At 44.3% G+C, this 14,620-nt stretch overlaps 1 protein-coding gene across 1 annotated transcript in view; it reads right to left on the bottom strand.

The window, feature by feature from the left end:
- Positions 1 to 1,378: 1,378 nt before the first annotated feature.
- atrnl1b (attractin-like 1b) overlaps positions 1,379 to 14,620 on the bottom strand; it is a 79,281-nt gene continuing 66,039 nt past the window's right edge. The window contains exons 28-29 of the mRNA XM_072455882.1: positions 4,704 to 4,818; positions 1,379 to 3,241 (exon numbers count right to left, since the gene is read on the bottom strand). Coding sequence (XP_072311983.1) covers positions 3,117 to 3,241; positions 4,704 to 4,818 — 240 coding nt within the window. The 3' untranslated portion in view covers positions 1,379 to 3,116. The remainder of the gene's footprint in view (positions 3,242 to 4,703; positions 4,819 to 14,620) is intronic.

The following is a 14,620-nucleotide window of genomic DNA, read 5'->3' as shown; positions in this document are numbered from 1 at the left end:
GGGATGTTTGATAATACTTAAGTAGTGGTGATAATGCACTCTTTGTACTTGCTAAAGAGCTGCCAAATGTATATGAATCTCTTACATAAATAGTAAACTTGAGCTTCCAAACGCTGCAGTGAAAGTGAGACATACAAGTCTTACAAGTTAAAAGATACATGAGAAAATACAGCTTTTACCGAACTTAAGGGTTTTCATTACGCCTGGAGATATGGTTAAAAATGAATTCATGTTACACTTTACGATATGCATCAAACTATGCTTTGCCTTTTTGCTGCAACTGACTTGTTTTTTTTTTAAATATACTGAAGTCATTAACCCAGCGCTTTTTATAGTTCACCTGCACAATTAGCTCTGGCGTCCACCCACATCGAGATGCATTCAACAAAATGACTTTGACTCAACGTGTGTCAAAGAAATTACAGTGTCTGAATGTTTTCTTAAGGTGGGAGAAAATGAGTACGCTTTTTGTCAGTTGGTACATTTGCTAGAAAGAATCAGGTAGAATAATAAGATAACACATTAACTAGATCTGATTTTTGGTGTATCATCAAAAAATTATCAGTTTATTAGTGGATTTTTAGAGTTGAACTGTTGTATTTGGAAAACAAAGTGCAATGAAATTTAAAATAACTCAAGATTTTTCTGTTTCATGTTCGTCTTTGCCACATTTTCTTGAACAGAATGAAATCAGAGGTCTCGCATCAGATGTATCCGTTGACGTGACATTTCAGTAAATCTGATAACACCACAAATCAAATAAAGATCAAATTGGTGGTGTACGTAGGTTAGGCGTTTGTGTAGATGTTAAAGTTCTTTCAGACAGCTCAAACGCGTGACTCGAATTGGACTTTTGAATTGATGACTGGAGCGTTAGCACTTGTGACTCACACTTGTCCCAGAGACGGAAAGATGGCCAAATGTTAAACACTGACATTATGCTTGTTAGATCGTTTATACTCTTAACTCTATATCAACATTTGAAAGTCGGTTTTATTTACGTTTGTTAACATTTTATTACACAAAAACAGGCACATTTATAGTACATTGATTTAAAATGTGATTGCGATGACTTGCACATCTGTTCTTTCTTGCCATCTGCACTTTTATTTGCATTTTTATTTACAGTTTTAATTATTACTTAAATTTATTTGTAGTGAACTTATTAAAGTCCATTCAACTGACTAAAGTGGGAGAACAGAAAGACTTTCATGCATTTCATATAAATCTAAAGCCGACTGCATAAAATCCTGTATTCTGACACGGAAAGTTTGGTCTCCTTAGTATCTAGTGTCAAATCTACAGTAATTCGTTGTGTGCATTTCACGGTTTTAGATCTAAAATGATAAGAAGACAGGAGTAGACAACAAGAAGTCCATTAATTTCCGGGTGTGTTTTTATTTTCTGGCATGTCGCCCATAAAATACACAGAAGATTACCGATATGCATCTTTTTCCATGTTACAGTGAGTTCCTGATTCCTATGTAATGACACTTCAAAAAGGATTACTCCAGAGACAAAATAAAAACACATTAGCTTGCATAATATCCTCGGCAACCCCTTCGCAACAACAAATAATAGTAAGACAATGCCCGTTAAAGGATGCACGATTCAAAAATATGTAAAATGATCTGAATGACATGAAAATTACACAGGAATCCATTAAATATCAAAACAAAAATATTAACACAAATTGCTTTTTTTTCCCACAAAAGACAATTTTTTTTTGAGATAATAATAGTAAGAGGTGACAAAGCCTAAAATCAATCGTCCTCTCTCGCCAATCTGTCAGAAAAACTTGACAAACACGTAATATCTCAAGAGATCCGAGTGACAAAAGACTCAACAATTTGTTCGACAAGACACTGTACAGCATCGGGGGCGGAGCGCTTTAAAAAATGGCCCCGCCCCCTTTCCTTCCATTAGAGTTCAAAGTTCATGAGAAGACGCCAAGGCTTTATAAACAGGGAATTTAAACTTTACGAAGGACTAATAAAAAATGTACAAAACAAATTAGTAAACAGCAATTGGAACATGTCGTTAAAGTCTTCAAAATAAGGACATTACAATAGGAATATATATGTACCAGGAGTTTGATTTCCACGTTAGTGTAACACCTTCCAGTTTTGCCGATTCCAAAAAAAAGAAGAAATTGCCTTTTCCTGGTGAGGATTTTGTTCTCGTTTCCACCACATTTTGCTGGTCTCATCCATGTCTTCCAAAGAAAATACAGACTTCTGCTGGGCGGATGGTACAAACACTAAAGGCTTTGTTGACTTGGTAGCGCTGGTTAGAGAATACTACTACAAACATTGGGTGCAAGCCGAATGCTGCGACCACCTCTTTTAAAAGGCAGAATATTCAAACAGCGATATCGTTCCAAAGGTTCAGCACGGTCGAAAAACCCACGTCATGGCGAGCAGAAGGAGCGCAGGACCCGCTAAATATCTACCAGACATCGTGACTGACCAGGGACATTTCAAGCTCTACTGAAGGACATTTGTAGTTCTGATATATTGACAGCGACGTCTATTCCCTTCATGCTGCAATAACAATGGCATACAATGTTTACTCTTACGGTTATGCTAAGTCCACACTAACGGGCATTATCAAAAACACCTTTTTTAAGAGTGCTTTACAAGTGTAACGCAAGAAAGAACCCCCAAACCTCAGAGAATCTAGCGTACGTGGGCTGAACGTCGTGAATAGAATTAATACTAGAAAAATGTACGGAAAAAAGTTGGAAATCTGCTCATCAAAGTGCATTTTCTGTGACCTACAACTTACTCCCGACAAGTGATGCTTTTCAAAATAACCTCATAGGTGTAGACAAGGCATAAATTGGTGCTAGATAAAGTTCCTCTTCATGCAGTCGTGAAGATCCATTGGTGGAGATGTTGCAGGTTTTGAAGACTTTTGTTCATGATCCGCAGCTTATGGAAAGCGTGAAATGACTTATGTGACAGTGTGCCCGTGAAACTTAGGAAACGTTTTGGTTGAGTGTTAGCAGCCAAAATGAAAATATAGTACACGTCTTTAGAAAAGGCCTCCAGGCAGTCCGCGACAGGATGAAACGGGGCTTAAAACAGCACCCTACAGATGGGAGTTCTGGGCACTCAGACGCAGGTGCCTTGGTGTGTTGGAGCGAGGACTTTCCTGGTTTTCATAGCCAGCGACTTGTCCTTAAAATCTGACGCTTTCTGCTGCGAGACGTCTATTAGTGCACTTGCCACGATGAAGCCTGGAGACGAGACAGAATATATGGTTAGGTGAGTGAGTGTTTTCAGTTATTTTTAGCTGAATCATTGAACTGTTGTCTGCAAGTATAACACACTGTAAAAATGACATTGTGCACTCTGAATTCAGGTATTTTTATTGTCTGAAGAAGCGTTGAATGTTCTTGCTTTTACCAGAGCTGACCTCTAAATTGGTTTGGTGGTGCCATCTGCTTGTCTCCACGTAGATACTAGACAAGTTTAATGCCATAGACTTTGAAACATCTCCATGGAAACAAGCAGGTGGTGTACTCTCCATAAGAAAAGCTACGCACTGCACCTTTAACTTTAAGTCCATAAGACAGGTTCTCATGTTTTTTCTAATTGTGACTCACTTTGGTGGGATAGAACCTGTGCTAAATAATTATCATAGTATTACAGTCAAAAGACAAGAAACAGTTTATACTAAAAGCTTAAAATGACAGGTTGAAAATCCAATCTAACTTTATTTGTAAAACACTATTAAAAAACCACAGAGTTGACAAAAGTGCTGTACACAAAGATACAACATAAAAGAGTAATAAGGTGAAGAGTTAGTTAGTTGTTTCAATAGTTAGTTTCAATAACTAACTATTGAAACATGTGCCCCTTAAGCAGCATTCTGCTGCTTAAGGGGCACATAAATTTGGCTGTCATTAGCATACAGATGGAATAAAACCATGTGCTTATGGAGACCAGATCCAAGGGGAAAGCAGGTGCAGTGAAAAAAGAAGTGGCCCCAGGACAGACCCCTGGGGCAAAGCGAATAAGTCACATTCCCTCGAAAAAACAGACAATTTACAAGCAACTGACACATTTTTCTCACAGTTGAACCAGTCATTTTACAAAATAAAACGTGTATCAGGTATTTATCAGATCATAACTATTGTGTAATTTATAAGGATTTAATCCCTCGTGTATAATATGGTTGCTAGGCAACAGTTATGGAATTACTTCTACTTATGTCATATCTGCTGCTCACGTCCAACAGGAAGCAACATTATAAACGTCACCAAAATGGTCAAACTGGTAAAAAATAGGCAAAATATTAGTAAAATGTTAAATATAATCATGTTCACATGCGTCGTCTAACCTGTCAAATGCACTTTAAACAAGGAGAAGTTGTCAACTATCAAGGTTACTGGTTCAAGACAGCCAAACTAACTGGACTTAATAAATGCTCGGAATTCAGTGTCTTTTTGCATTCATTTACAGAACCTTTGCTGTTTTTTGTTCACCATCATCAAAATATATAAAGTAAAGTAACAGGTTGTTCAGTTGCAATTTGTGTCCAAGCGAACCTCCACAACTTGTTGCTATGCTTTTCATACAAAGCTTAATGTTATGTATCGTCTCCAAAAGCAGGAGGAGAGTCACATCTTCGGTCGTTTTGCAGAACAATTGCACGCTCATAAAAACCTATCCCATGAACCCGATGACAATGGTTACCTGATTGGCCCGGCGGAGGCAATCCCGTGGGTCCAGAGGGCAGTCGCATCAGGACGGTCAACACTGCCGCTTTACCCCCTGAACACGGCTCCACAGCCACCGGCTTCGGCACGCCCTGACAACACAAAGCAAGTCGAGTCAAGTGGCATCAAAACAAAATCCTCCACAAAAGTAAACTCTCTTAATTACTCAAAAGTGATGTAATCGTTGCTGATGAGTCTCGATGACTGATACAGACCTCCCTCTGAGACAAACGCTTTGATTGGTCACACAACAACACCACTTGTGTCGCTGTCAGACTGTCCGCGGGCTGAGGCAGTGACCTACCCCCCCTGAGTTAATGGCCAAAAAGCATTTGTCTGGAGCGTGAAAAACATGTCATCCTGATAATGAACGTCAACGTCGCTTTTCGCAGCATGGACCGGGAGATGAGAGGAGAGAGAAACTGGGGAATAAATAACATGTCTGATGTGAGCGGGTTCTTCTGCCCGCTGTGGAGCGTGGAATTTAAGAGGGAAATTAGTACCGACGAGTAAAAAGGAACAAGAAGGAAAAGATTGAACGGGCTAGTTATTTTTTTATACATTTATTTGTGGAGATAATGGGTTGTTATGGGGTGGTTATTGGGGGAACGGCCAAAAGTTCTTGTTGTGTCATTTTGCGCTGCCTTTTTTAATTGAGCAAAGAGAGCAAACCTCTCGCACGATCATTTGGCAGTTGTTTCTTTGTTTGCTTTTATTACACCAGACTAGCTACGTTCATTGCAACTGGCGTGAACAATGAGACACTAGGGTTGTCACGATGCTGAACATTCGAACAAATCAAAGTGTTGATACCGATTATGCAATAAAAGCAATATATCGAAAGTAGGAGAATACCGTGAATGTTGTTTTGAGTACAAATATAATAGTTTCATTAATATTTCCATGTGGTTCATTCTAGTACTGATTTGGATCCGGGCCATTCTCAAACGAGTCCGGAAAGGTATGACTTGGTCCCGTTTATTTTAGTATTCACAGCATCGCACTTCTTCATACGATTATCTAGTTTCTAGTGTCTGCCGGCAAATCGATTCTTTAAACACGACAAACGAACGTGCTGAAGTGACCTTACAAAGCCCAGACAAACGCTGAAACCATCACAACACTGCCCTGAAATTGTACATAAAATAACTTTGAAAGGACTACATTTTAGATTAAACCGTATGTTTAATATGAATCCAAACTGATCAGTCCGAACTATAAAGGGGCAGACATTGTGTTGTGGAACAGTTAAAAGACCTCATTCCCAAGCTATTATTGACTGGACCTTAACCACATTATGAGAACAGAATATTCTTAAGATCAATATGCTTTTTATATCCAGCGACGGCCTAAAAATCCAATCACGCTGTTTTGGGGAGAGCTAATTTACTGGTTTTATACGGGTTGTGACCGCCAGGGGGCATTGGTAAGAATGCACTGGGAGAGATGATCCAGGGTTTTCTCTTTATTAAAGATTTCAGTCAAATAATACTGGTGGTTGGTATTTACAGAGCAGTTATTAATCATGTAAATACGTGTGTGGTTCTGTAATATAAACAAGGAGAACATAAATTATAATAAAATCTGTAAAACAATAACATATAATGCACAAATATACATGAGCTCCGTCGGAGCTACTGCTGTTAGCGCTTAGCTCGAGGCACTTAGCATTCACAAACACAAAACAAGGTAAATATATAACTTTAACTACACTATTAAACAATTCGAATGGCATGCAACACTTTATACAATCATGGAACAAATGGTGTGTCTATGTCTACTTTCGTTTCTAACAAATACTCACTTTTTATCACGCACACCAAACTACAACCACAAGCTCTACACGATGTGGGGGAAAACAACTAAAACTCTGCAAACACGTAGCATCCTCAACCTAACTTGCCTATGCTAACGCGTGATTGGCTACTCGACCTGTCAATCAGGCACCTGGCAGAAACGGGGCGGGTCCTTCGTCACAGCCGCCCCCTAATTTGTCCAGCAAATTTGAGACCTAAGAAGGACGCACAGTTTCAAAGTCAGTGTCTGGGATGGCGGGTAGGGCTACAAGGCGTGCAACGGGCCTGGTGTAGGTCTTATCCTTGATTCGGACTTCAGCTGCACGAACCCTTCCATCCTTCCCAGGAAGAGCTTTGGTGACCAGTCCAATTGGCCAGAGGGCTCTCGGTAGCTGAGGGTCCATCACCATGACCGTGGTCCCGAGTTGCAGCTGTGCTGGGTCCTTGTGCCATTTGGAGCGGGTTTGAAGGGTTGGGAGGTAGCACCGGATAAAGTGTGCCCAGAACTGGTCTGCTAACATTTGACTGTGCCTCCAGCGGCGTCGACTTAAAGGCTCTGCATCCTCATAAACAGCCTGTGGTAGGGAGGAGTCGCGCCGCCCCATGAGAAGCAGATTAGGGGTCACAGGGTCTGGGTCTGCCACATCTGTCGAAACATAACCCAGGGGCTTGGAGTTCAAAATCCCTTCAACCTCTGTGAGAACAGTCCTCAGGACTTCTTCTGGAACAGACTGAGACTGGATGGTGGCATAAAGTGCGACTTTGACCGATCTCACTTCCCTTTCCCACACACCCCCAAAATGTGGGGCACTTGGCGGGTTAAACTTAAACCGGATCTGGTGCTTGGCCAAATGATCACGGAGTTCAGGTTGTAGGGCTTCAAAGGCCTCTCTGAGCTCCCGCTCTCCTCCTTTGAAGTTTGTCCCCTGATCAGACAGGAGTTCAGCTGGTTTGCCTCTTCTGGCAATGAATCTGCGGAGTGCCATGAGAAACGAATCGTGGTCTAAACTGGAGAGAATATCTAAGTGCACGGCTCGTGTTGTCAAGCACTTAAATATAATACCCCATCTTTTCTCCAGACGACGGCCCACCTTGACAGTGAAAGGTCCAAAACAGTCCACACCAGTAGAAAAGAAGGGCGGCTTAAACAGTCTCAACCTCGCCTCTGGCAGATCTGACATCTTGGGCACAGTTGGCATTGCTCTCCATCTTTGGCACTCTGGGCATGAATGCTGGTGTCTTTTCACTGCCTCTCGCCCCCGGAGTATCCAATACTTCCGCCTTAGTTCGGCAAACAGGCGCTCTGAGCCTGGGTGACGTAGGGCAATGTCTGTGTCCTTGATGATGAGCTGGGTAACTCGGTGATGGGGATTTAAGACCACAGGGTGAATGGACTCCGGTTGTAGTTGACTGCAGCGCCTTAACCTCCCACCAACTCTAATAAGCCCTGCAGTGGGATCAAATTCTGGGGACAGGGTCAACAGCCGACTAGCAGAGGCAACTGGCTTGTTACTGCTCAGCAAGTTGTACTCATCTGGAAAACTATCCTGTTGGGCTTGCTGTAGGATCTCCCTCTCCGCCTTCTGATGGTCTGCAGCAGAGGGAGCGGCCTGGCCAGGTGCCGCCCCGTGATAGGATGATGCGACCATGTTTATGAGTTCAGTGAAGGAGGAGCACTGGTCCTCCTGTAACTGTCGTGTGGTCTTGGCAACTGTGGTGGCAAGGCAGGAGATGGTAGGTTTTCTTAGTTCAGGATCATCCTGAGGTTCTTCTTTGGCTGGTTGCATGGACCAGGTCTCTGGTGGCTGCTGTAGGAAGGCTGGCCCATGTTTCCACCTTCCGCTGTTAGACAACTCCTGCAAGGTTTTACCACGAGTGACATCATCGGCTGGGTTCTGTGCTGTATTCACATACCTCCAACTCAGCGGGTCTGTTAGCTCCTGGATCTCGGCCACTCGTGTTCCCACAAACACCTTAAAACGACAGGAGTCTGACTGTAACCAGGTGAGGACGGTGGTGGAGTCTGTCCAGAGGATAACACTGTTGATTGGCACGGTCAGCTCGCGTTGCAGGAGTGTAGAGAGCTGGGCAGCTGTCAGTGCTGCACAGAGCTCCAGCCTGGGCATAGACTGTTGCTTTTTGGGGGCAACTCTGGATCGAGCAGTGAGTCTTTTCTCTGTGCTACGAAGATTGGCCAGCACAGCCTCCTTTGGGGCTTGAAGCTGTGGCATGTTCTTTACTCTGAGGAGGGGAGTGGCATATCGCTGGACACCATCGATGTTCACACGTGTGGTTTTATCCTCCAGCAGCTGTATTGCTTCCTGATCCTGCCTGGATCGCACCACCAGCTTTTCACTGCGATAGGGGAGGATGTCTAATTGCCACAACTTCTCCACATTCTGGAGTATTTCAGCAGAGGATGACATGGTGGAGAGGTGAAGGCACTGCTGAGAGGTAGATGGGTGTTTGGCATTCTTAATCGGCCCCTGAAGTGTCCAGCCTAACCTTGTTCTCACAGCAGCGGGTCCCCCAGGACGTCCGAGGCGCACAGGGGCAACTGGAGTGATGAGGTGAGGGTAATCAGAGCCTATCAACAATAGGGGGCGTACTCTGTTCATTGCTGGGAGTGGCAGACCTCTGAGGTGTCTGTACTTTCGCTGGAGTGCCTCCACTGAGTATGTGTGTTCAGCTAAACTCAGTGGCTCAGCAGTAAATGCACCTTTAATGGCAAACGTCTTCATTGGCTGGTCTGCAGGGGAAATGGTGAATGACACCGCTGCACCATGCATGACCTTGATGTCTTGTCTAACAGTTCTGAGGGCAAGGTCTTCTGGCTCACCAATGAGTTTGAGTGTTTGGGCTGCAGCAGGAAGCAGAATAGTCCGCTCTGATCCGTCATCAAGCACTGCATACGTCTCTAGTGAATTCTCACCATTGCGGAGCAGCACCCTGCTAATCTTTAACAGGACTTGGTTGCAGCCAGAACGTCTGTCAAGGTACAAAACTTCATTGGTTGAGCTGACGGGGCTTAATGGTGTCTCAAAGGGCTTTGCATTAACGTCATGTAGGGCCTGCAGGTGTTTTCCTTTGCACTTTGGGCATGTGACTTTCAAACGACATTGGGCAGCCTGATGTGAACGTGCGCAGCGCCAGCACCTTCTGTTAGACTTGATCCACGCCGTTCTCTGATCCACTGTTAACAGGGCAAAATTACCACACTGGTCAAGGTAGTGTAGTGTATTGACACAATATGGGCAAAAAGGGGACTTCTTGGGAGTGACTGTTGTCTGCTCTGCTGGCGGGGGATCACTGGGCTTGTTTCCTGTATGAAAGATGTTAGTGTTTCTGCTGCTCTTATTGTCATGGTGCCGAGCTGACTTGGGTACACTGCTACTCCTTACTTCACTGTGTAATGACTCAAACACTGTCTCTTGTATCTTCAGCTCATAATTGAGCCAATCGGAGAAGTGCAGAAGGCTGGGAATTGTGACACGCATGGGGTAAAGGAACCTTTTAAACTCAGCTCTCATATCTTGTGGCAGCTTAGATAATAAACGTGTCACATGTGACCCGCAGCAGAGTTCTGTCTGTCCACTTTCACCTAGCTGTTCCAACAAGCCCACCAGCGCTCTCACCCTCAGTGCAAAACGCTCAAAGCCCAGGGTGTCTCCACGAGCTATGTTTGGGGACTCCATCAGGTCTGCAATCTTCCTGAGTGCTAACTAGTGGGGCTGGCCATAACGCTCAGTTAAACTGGCCATTGTGTCTGTATATGGCTGCTGTGAGTTGATATATGAATCGGCAATAAGCAATGCATCTTCGTGCTTTAAGTGGTCTAACAGTATTTGATACTTAAAGCGTTCAGTGGCGTCTTCAGGCAGAAGATTCTCCAGGGCCACCTTGAGCCTGGCAAACTCTCTTGGATCACCCTTTGTGAATGAAGGGATTGTAGGCTTAGGGCCGCGATACACCACCTCATGTTTAGGAGGAGGCAGGGGTCTGGTGTGCTCTGACTCACGTCTTGGTGGAGTATAGGGGCTGCCATACTCTGGCGTCGGCACAGGAGATGGGGAGTGGTGTGTATCTGCAACATACCTTGGCGGATCTTGTGGGGTAGTTCTCATGTCCCTTAGCAGCTCCGTGAGTTCAGACACCATCCTTTGTGGTGGCGGTGATAGTGGCCTTTCAATGAACTCATCTGTTACAGGAGGGGGAGGAGGTGGCCAGTACTCAGGATCTGTAGGCAACATAAAGTTCACAGCTTGTGCAGGCGGAGCAGAGAGCAGAAGCTGACTGTGATCCTGGCTCAAAGGTGCACGTAGGCCTTGTGGTGGAGCAGGGGCTGGCATCGGGATGAATCGTTGGGATGAGAACTCTCTTGCATCAAGGCGCCTTTGCATGTCCATCATCTGTCTTTGCATACTATGATTGTCGTTAAGCACTCGGTGTAACAATGCTAGAGTGTCAGATGTTTCTTCTGCAGCTGGTCTCTGCCTGGGCGTGACTGGTGTACTTACAGGTAAACGCAGGGAATATTCAGCAGCATATGGATCCATAGCTCTGGCTCCTTCTAGTTCACTCCAGTCAGCAGGCTGTGGAGGTGTGAGAGACGTCGTCCTGGCAATTCTCCCCACCGATCTCTCCACGCTGGGATATGGTTGTTGCTGCTCATATGCATTGAGAGCAGCTTGCTGTGCAGGGGTGGACACGTAGTCCTGCATCCAAACAGGTGGTCTTCTGTCTCGGCGTGGCCGAGCACCTGCATCGTGTAGAAGGTGACTCTGGTCTGAATACATCTCTATTTATTCCACGGTGGCCTCACTTGTCCCGGGTTTCGGCACCATTTGTTTTGGGGAGAGCTAATTTACTGGTTTTATACGGGTTGTGACCGCCAGGGGGCATTGGTAAGAATGCACTGGGAGAGATGATCAAGGGTTTTCTCTTTATTAAAGATTTCAGTCAAATAATACTGGTGGTTGGTATTTACAGAGCAGTTATTAATCATGTAAATACGTGTGTGGTTCTGTAATATAAACAAGGAGAACATAAATTATAATAAAATCTGTAAAACAATAACATATAATGCACAAATATACATGAGCTCCGTCGGAGCTACTGCTGTTAGCGCTTAGCTCGAGGCACTTAGCATTCACAAACACAAAACAAGGTAAATATATAACTTTAACTACACTATTAAACAATTCGAATGGCATGCAACACTTTATACAATCATGGAACAAATGGTGTGTCTATGTCTACTTTCGTTTCTAACAAATACTCACTTTTTATCACGCACACCAAACTACAACCACAAGCTCTACACGATGTGGGGGAAAACAACTAAAACTCTGCAAACACGTAGCATCCTCAACCTAACTTGCCTATGCTAACGCGTGATTGGCTACTCGACCTGTCAATCAGGCACCTGGCAGAAACGGGGCGGGTCCTTCGTCACACACGCACTGGACCATTCGCTGATCTTTTGAACGTCAAGGAGCCAGGTCAGCTCCATGCTTCACCCATGTTTTATTTATGCCAGATAACTGCTTTGTCATTTACATTTTCCCCCCAAGTGCGCACGCATATTTCCATATCCATCGCGAACGGCCGCGCGCGCAGCCAAAAACGCACCGCTCTCTCTCGCCCAGTGGCAGGTGTCATCTATCATTCTCGCTGCCCATATGTTGAGCGCCATTCAAAGTGAAGAGGGGGGGGGGGGGACATCTGTGACATCCAGGCCCTTTAGCGTTCGGTTGCCAGATTGGCGCAGTTGTGAGGCAGCTGTTGACATTGTGGTCAGTTAAAAAACAGTGTCCGTCCCTCGAGGGGGCGGGCGGGTGGTGGGGGGGTTAAAGCGAGTCAAAGATACGGGGAAAACGAGACGCGACGCAAGCGATGATGCTCCAACTCTCGGTCCAGCTGGAGGGTTGTGAAAACTTAGTGGCAGAGGAATGTAACTGATGCGGTGTCACCCATGTTGACAGTACAGTACGACGTGGGGTAAATGAAGGTGTCTGGCGAGGGCTGAGTGACGACCGAGCCAAGAATAGACACTTGGGAGGCATTCGGAGTGAAATCGATACAATGTTTTAAAATGATTAGTTTGCTTGAGTAACTTTTTGTTAAGTTGTACTTCTCTGAGTGGTTTTCAGGGGCCATAGTTTTACTTTTACTTGAGTAATGGATCTCACAGTAAAGGTTTTGGTTGCTCTTCCCAATGTGTGCAAGTCCACAAGTGACAAAAGCTTTAAGCAAATTATGAAATGAATGCGTTTAATCCAACGCTTCTTTAGATATCATTTAGTTTTTCTAATTTGTGAGGTTGAGCTTCAGAAAATACCAGCTTTTGTGGCATTACTTCATTTTTTGTCATTGCATTACATAAACTTGATACATTAAGTTTATGGGGCGGCAGTAGCTCAGTGGTAGAGTGCTCGTCTTCTGATCCAAAGGTCGGCGCTCCCCGCTCGATCAGAGACAACAGGAAGAAATGAGACGGGCTGCGGCGTTCGCTTTGTCATGAACAAATATGTGGGGCAGATAAGTGGTGGCAATTTTCTCCAATGAGGCTTTTAATCACTCACTCGGCCAACTGCACTATTGCAAAGCGAGATCGCCAAGAGAACGTCTCACCTAACACCAATTTATGGCTAAAGCAAATGAGCTCGAGTTGAAAATAGGCAGCCATGTGCACCACACTTAAGCTATTGTTGTAAGTGGCAAAAAAATTGTGCTAAAAATCATTTATTTTTAACAGAGTCTTGATCCAGATTGCAGTGAGATTAGACTAAAGATGAGAACTTATTTTGGGAAAACTCACTGAAGAAAAACATGGGTGCTCGACTTCAACTTGCACCTTGAAAGTGTCAGGAAAACAGAAGACCGTTATCATTATTCTCAACACTTAAGAATGCATATTTGACACAGCCACGCCATGAGCAAGTATAAGGAACTTTGATGCTCTATTCTTTATACACAAAGCCGCAAAGTGCCACTTCACGGCATATACGCTTTGCCAGCCGCGTGACATTTATACAGCACCTAATTAACGGCCCACTTTAATCAAAGCTGTCGCAATAAACATAGTGGTTAGCGGCATTACTCAGCCCCGCCACTGTATTTAAATGCTTGTGCAAATGCAGTACAAATGGCCCCGGTGAGAGTAAAGAAAGTGTTGCTTTTCTCCTATTTGGCTCTTTACACTGCCCTTCACTGCACCATAATGCATTGTGAGTAGCACTCGGTGGCGCGCTTATAGCTAATGTAGAGGCTTTTTGCTGGTTGCCACAGTGATTTTACCCCCTCTCAGCTGCAGGTGACACAGCGCTGGTCCGTGGCAGAAGGAACGGAGTTAGTCCTCGGGTGTCAATTCAAAGATGCAGTGCTCTTTATTGCCCTGTTCTTAACACGAGCGGCAGAAGGAGTGCGAGTGCCGCGTGAGACGTTTAGAGACTTCTTCTCAAGCGCTTAAAAAGGGCATTTAGGAGAAACAAAACAAGGGTTGAGCTTGAGCAAGTGAGGTTTTTGGTACGCAGTGATCATATACAGGAATAGAACAATAGGGATGTTTATTTATTTAACATCTCTACTTAAAGCTGTGGTACCTGACTTTCAATCTAGGAAAGAAGGTAATACCATCTATAACAAGTAGTGGCTGCTGTGTATTACTTTTAATTCCTAAAATTATTGGAATTCCTCACATGCCTTATTAGAATGTCAGACTTCCCAGACAAAAACGAAAAGTTCAAAACACTGTCGATGTCTCCAAACCTTCAATTCAGTCCCCGTGTTACGTTTCGGCCGCCATCCTCGTCTCAAATAATGCACTCTTTAAGAAATCTATAAACATCTTACAGAAACTTCATTGCTCAGAAAAAGAAGTGTCTTGAACATCGATTGTAAACAACAGCAGGTGTAGAGCTCTGATTGTACAGGACAATGTCTCTAAAAGCGAGAGGACAAGACGAGAAAGGCTGGGCAGATTTCTTATTGATGTGGGAGTGAACGATTTGTGAGAAGAATGCTGGGGCTGGGAGCGGCACGGGCGCGGGTCAGAGCGCAGACGAATCCTGCGTTCTTTTGGCACTCTGGAGTAACG

Source organism: Eucyclogobius newberryi, unplaced genomic scaffold (assembly GCF_026437365.1).
Source record: "Eucyclogobius newberryi isolate DKJ021-1_F unplaced genomic scaffold, fEucNew1.0.hap1 SCAF_20, whole genome shotgun sequence".
Classification (NCBI taxonomy): Eukaryota; Metazoa; Chordata; class Actinopteri; order Gobiiformes; family Gobiidae; genus Eucyclogobius; species Eucyclogobius newberryi.
Note: the sequence above shows the minus strand (reverse complement) of the source record. Positions and strands in the feature narration are given on the sequence as shown.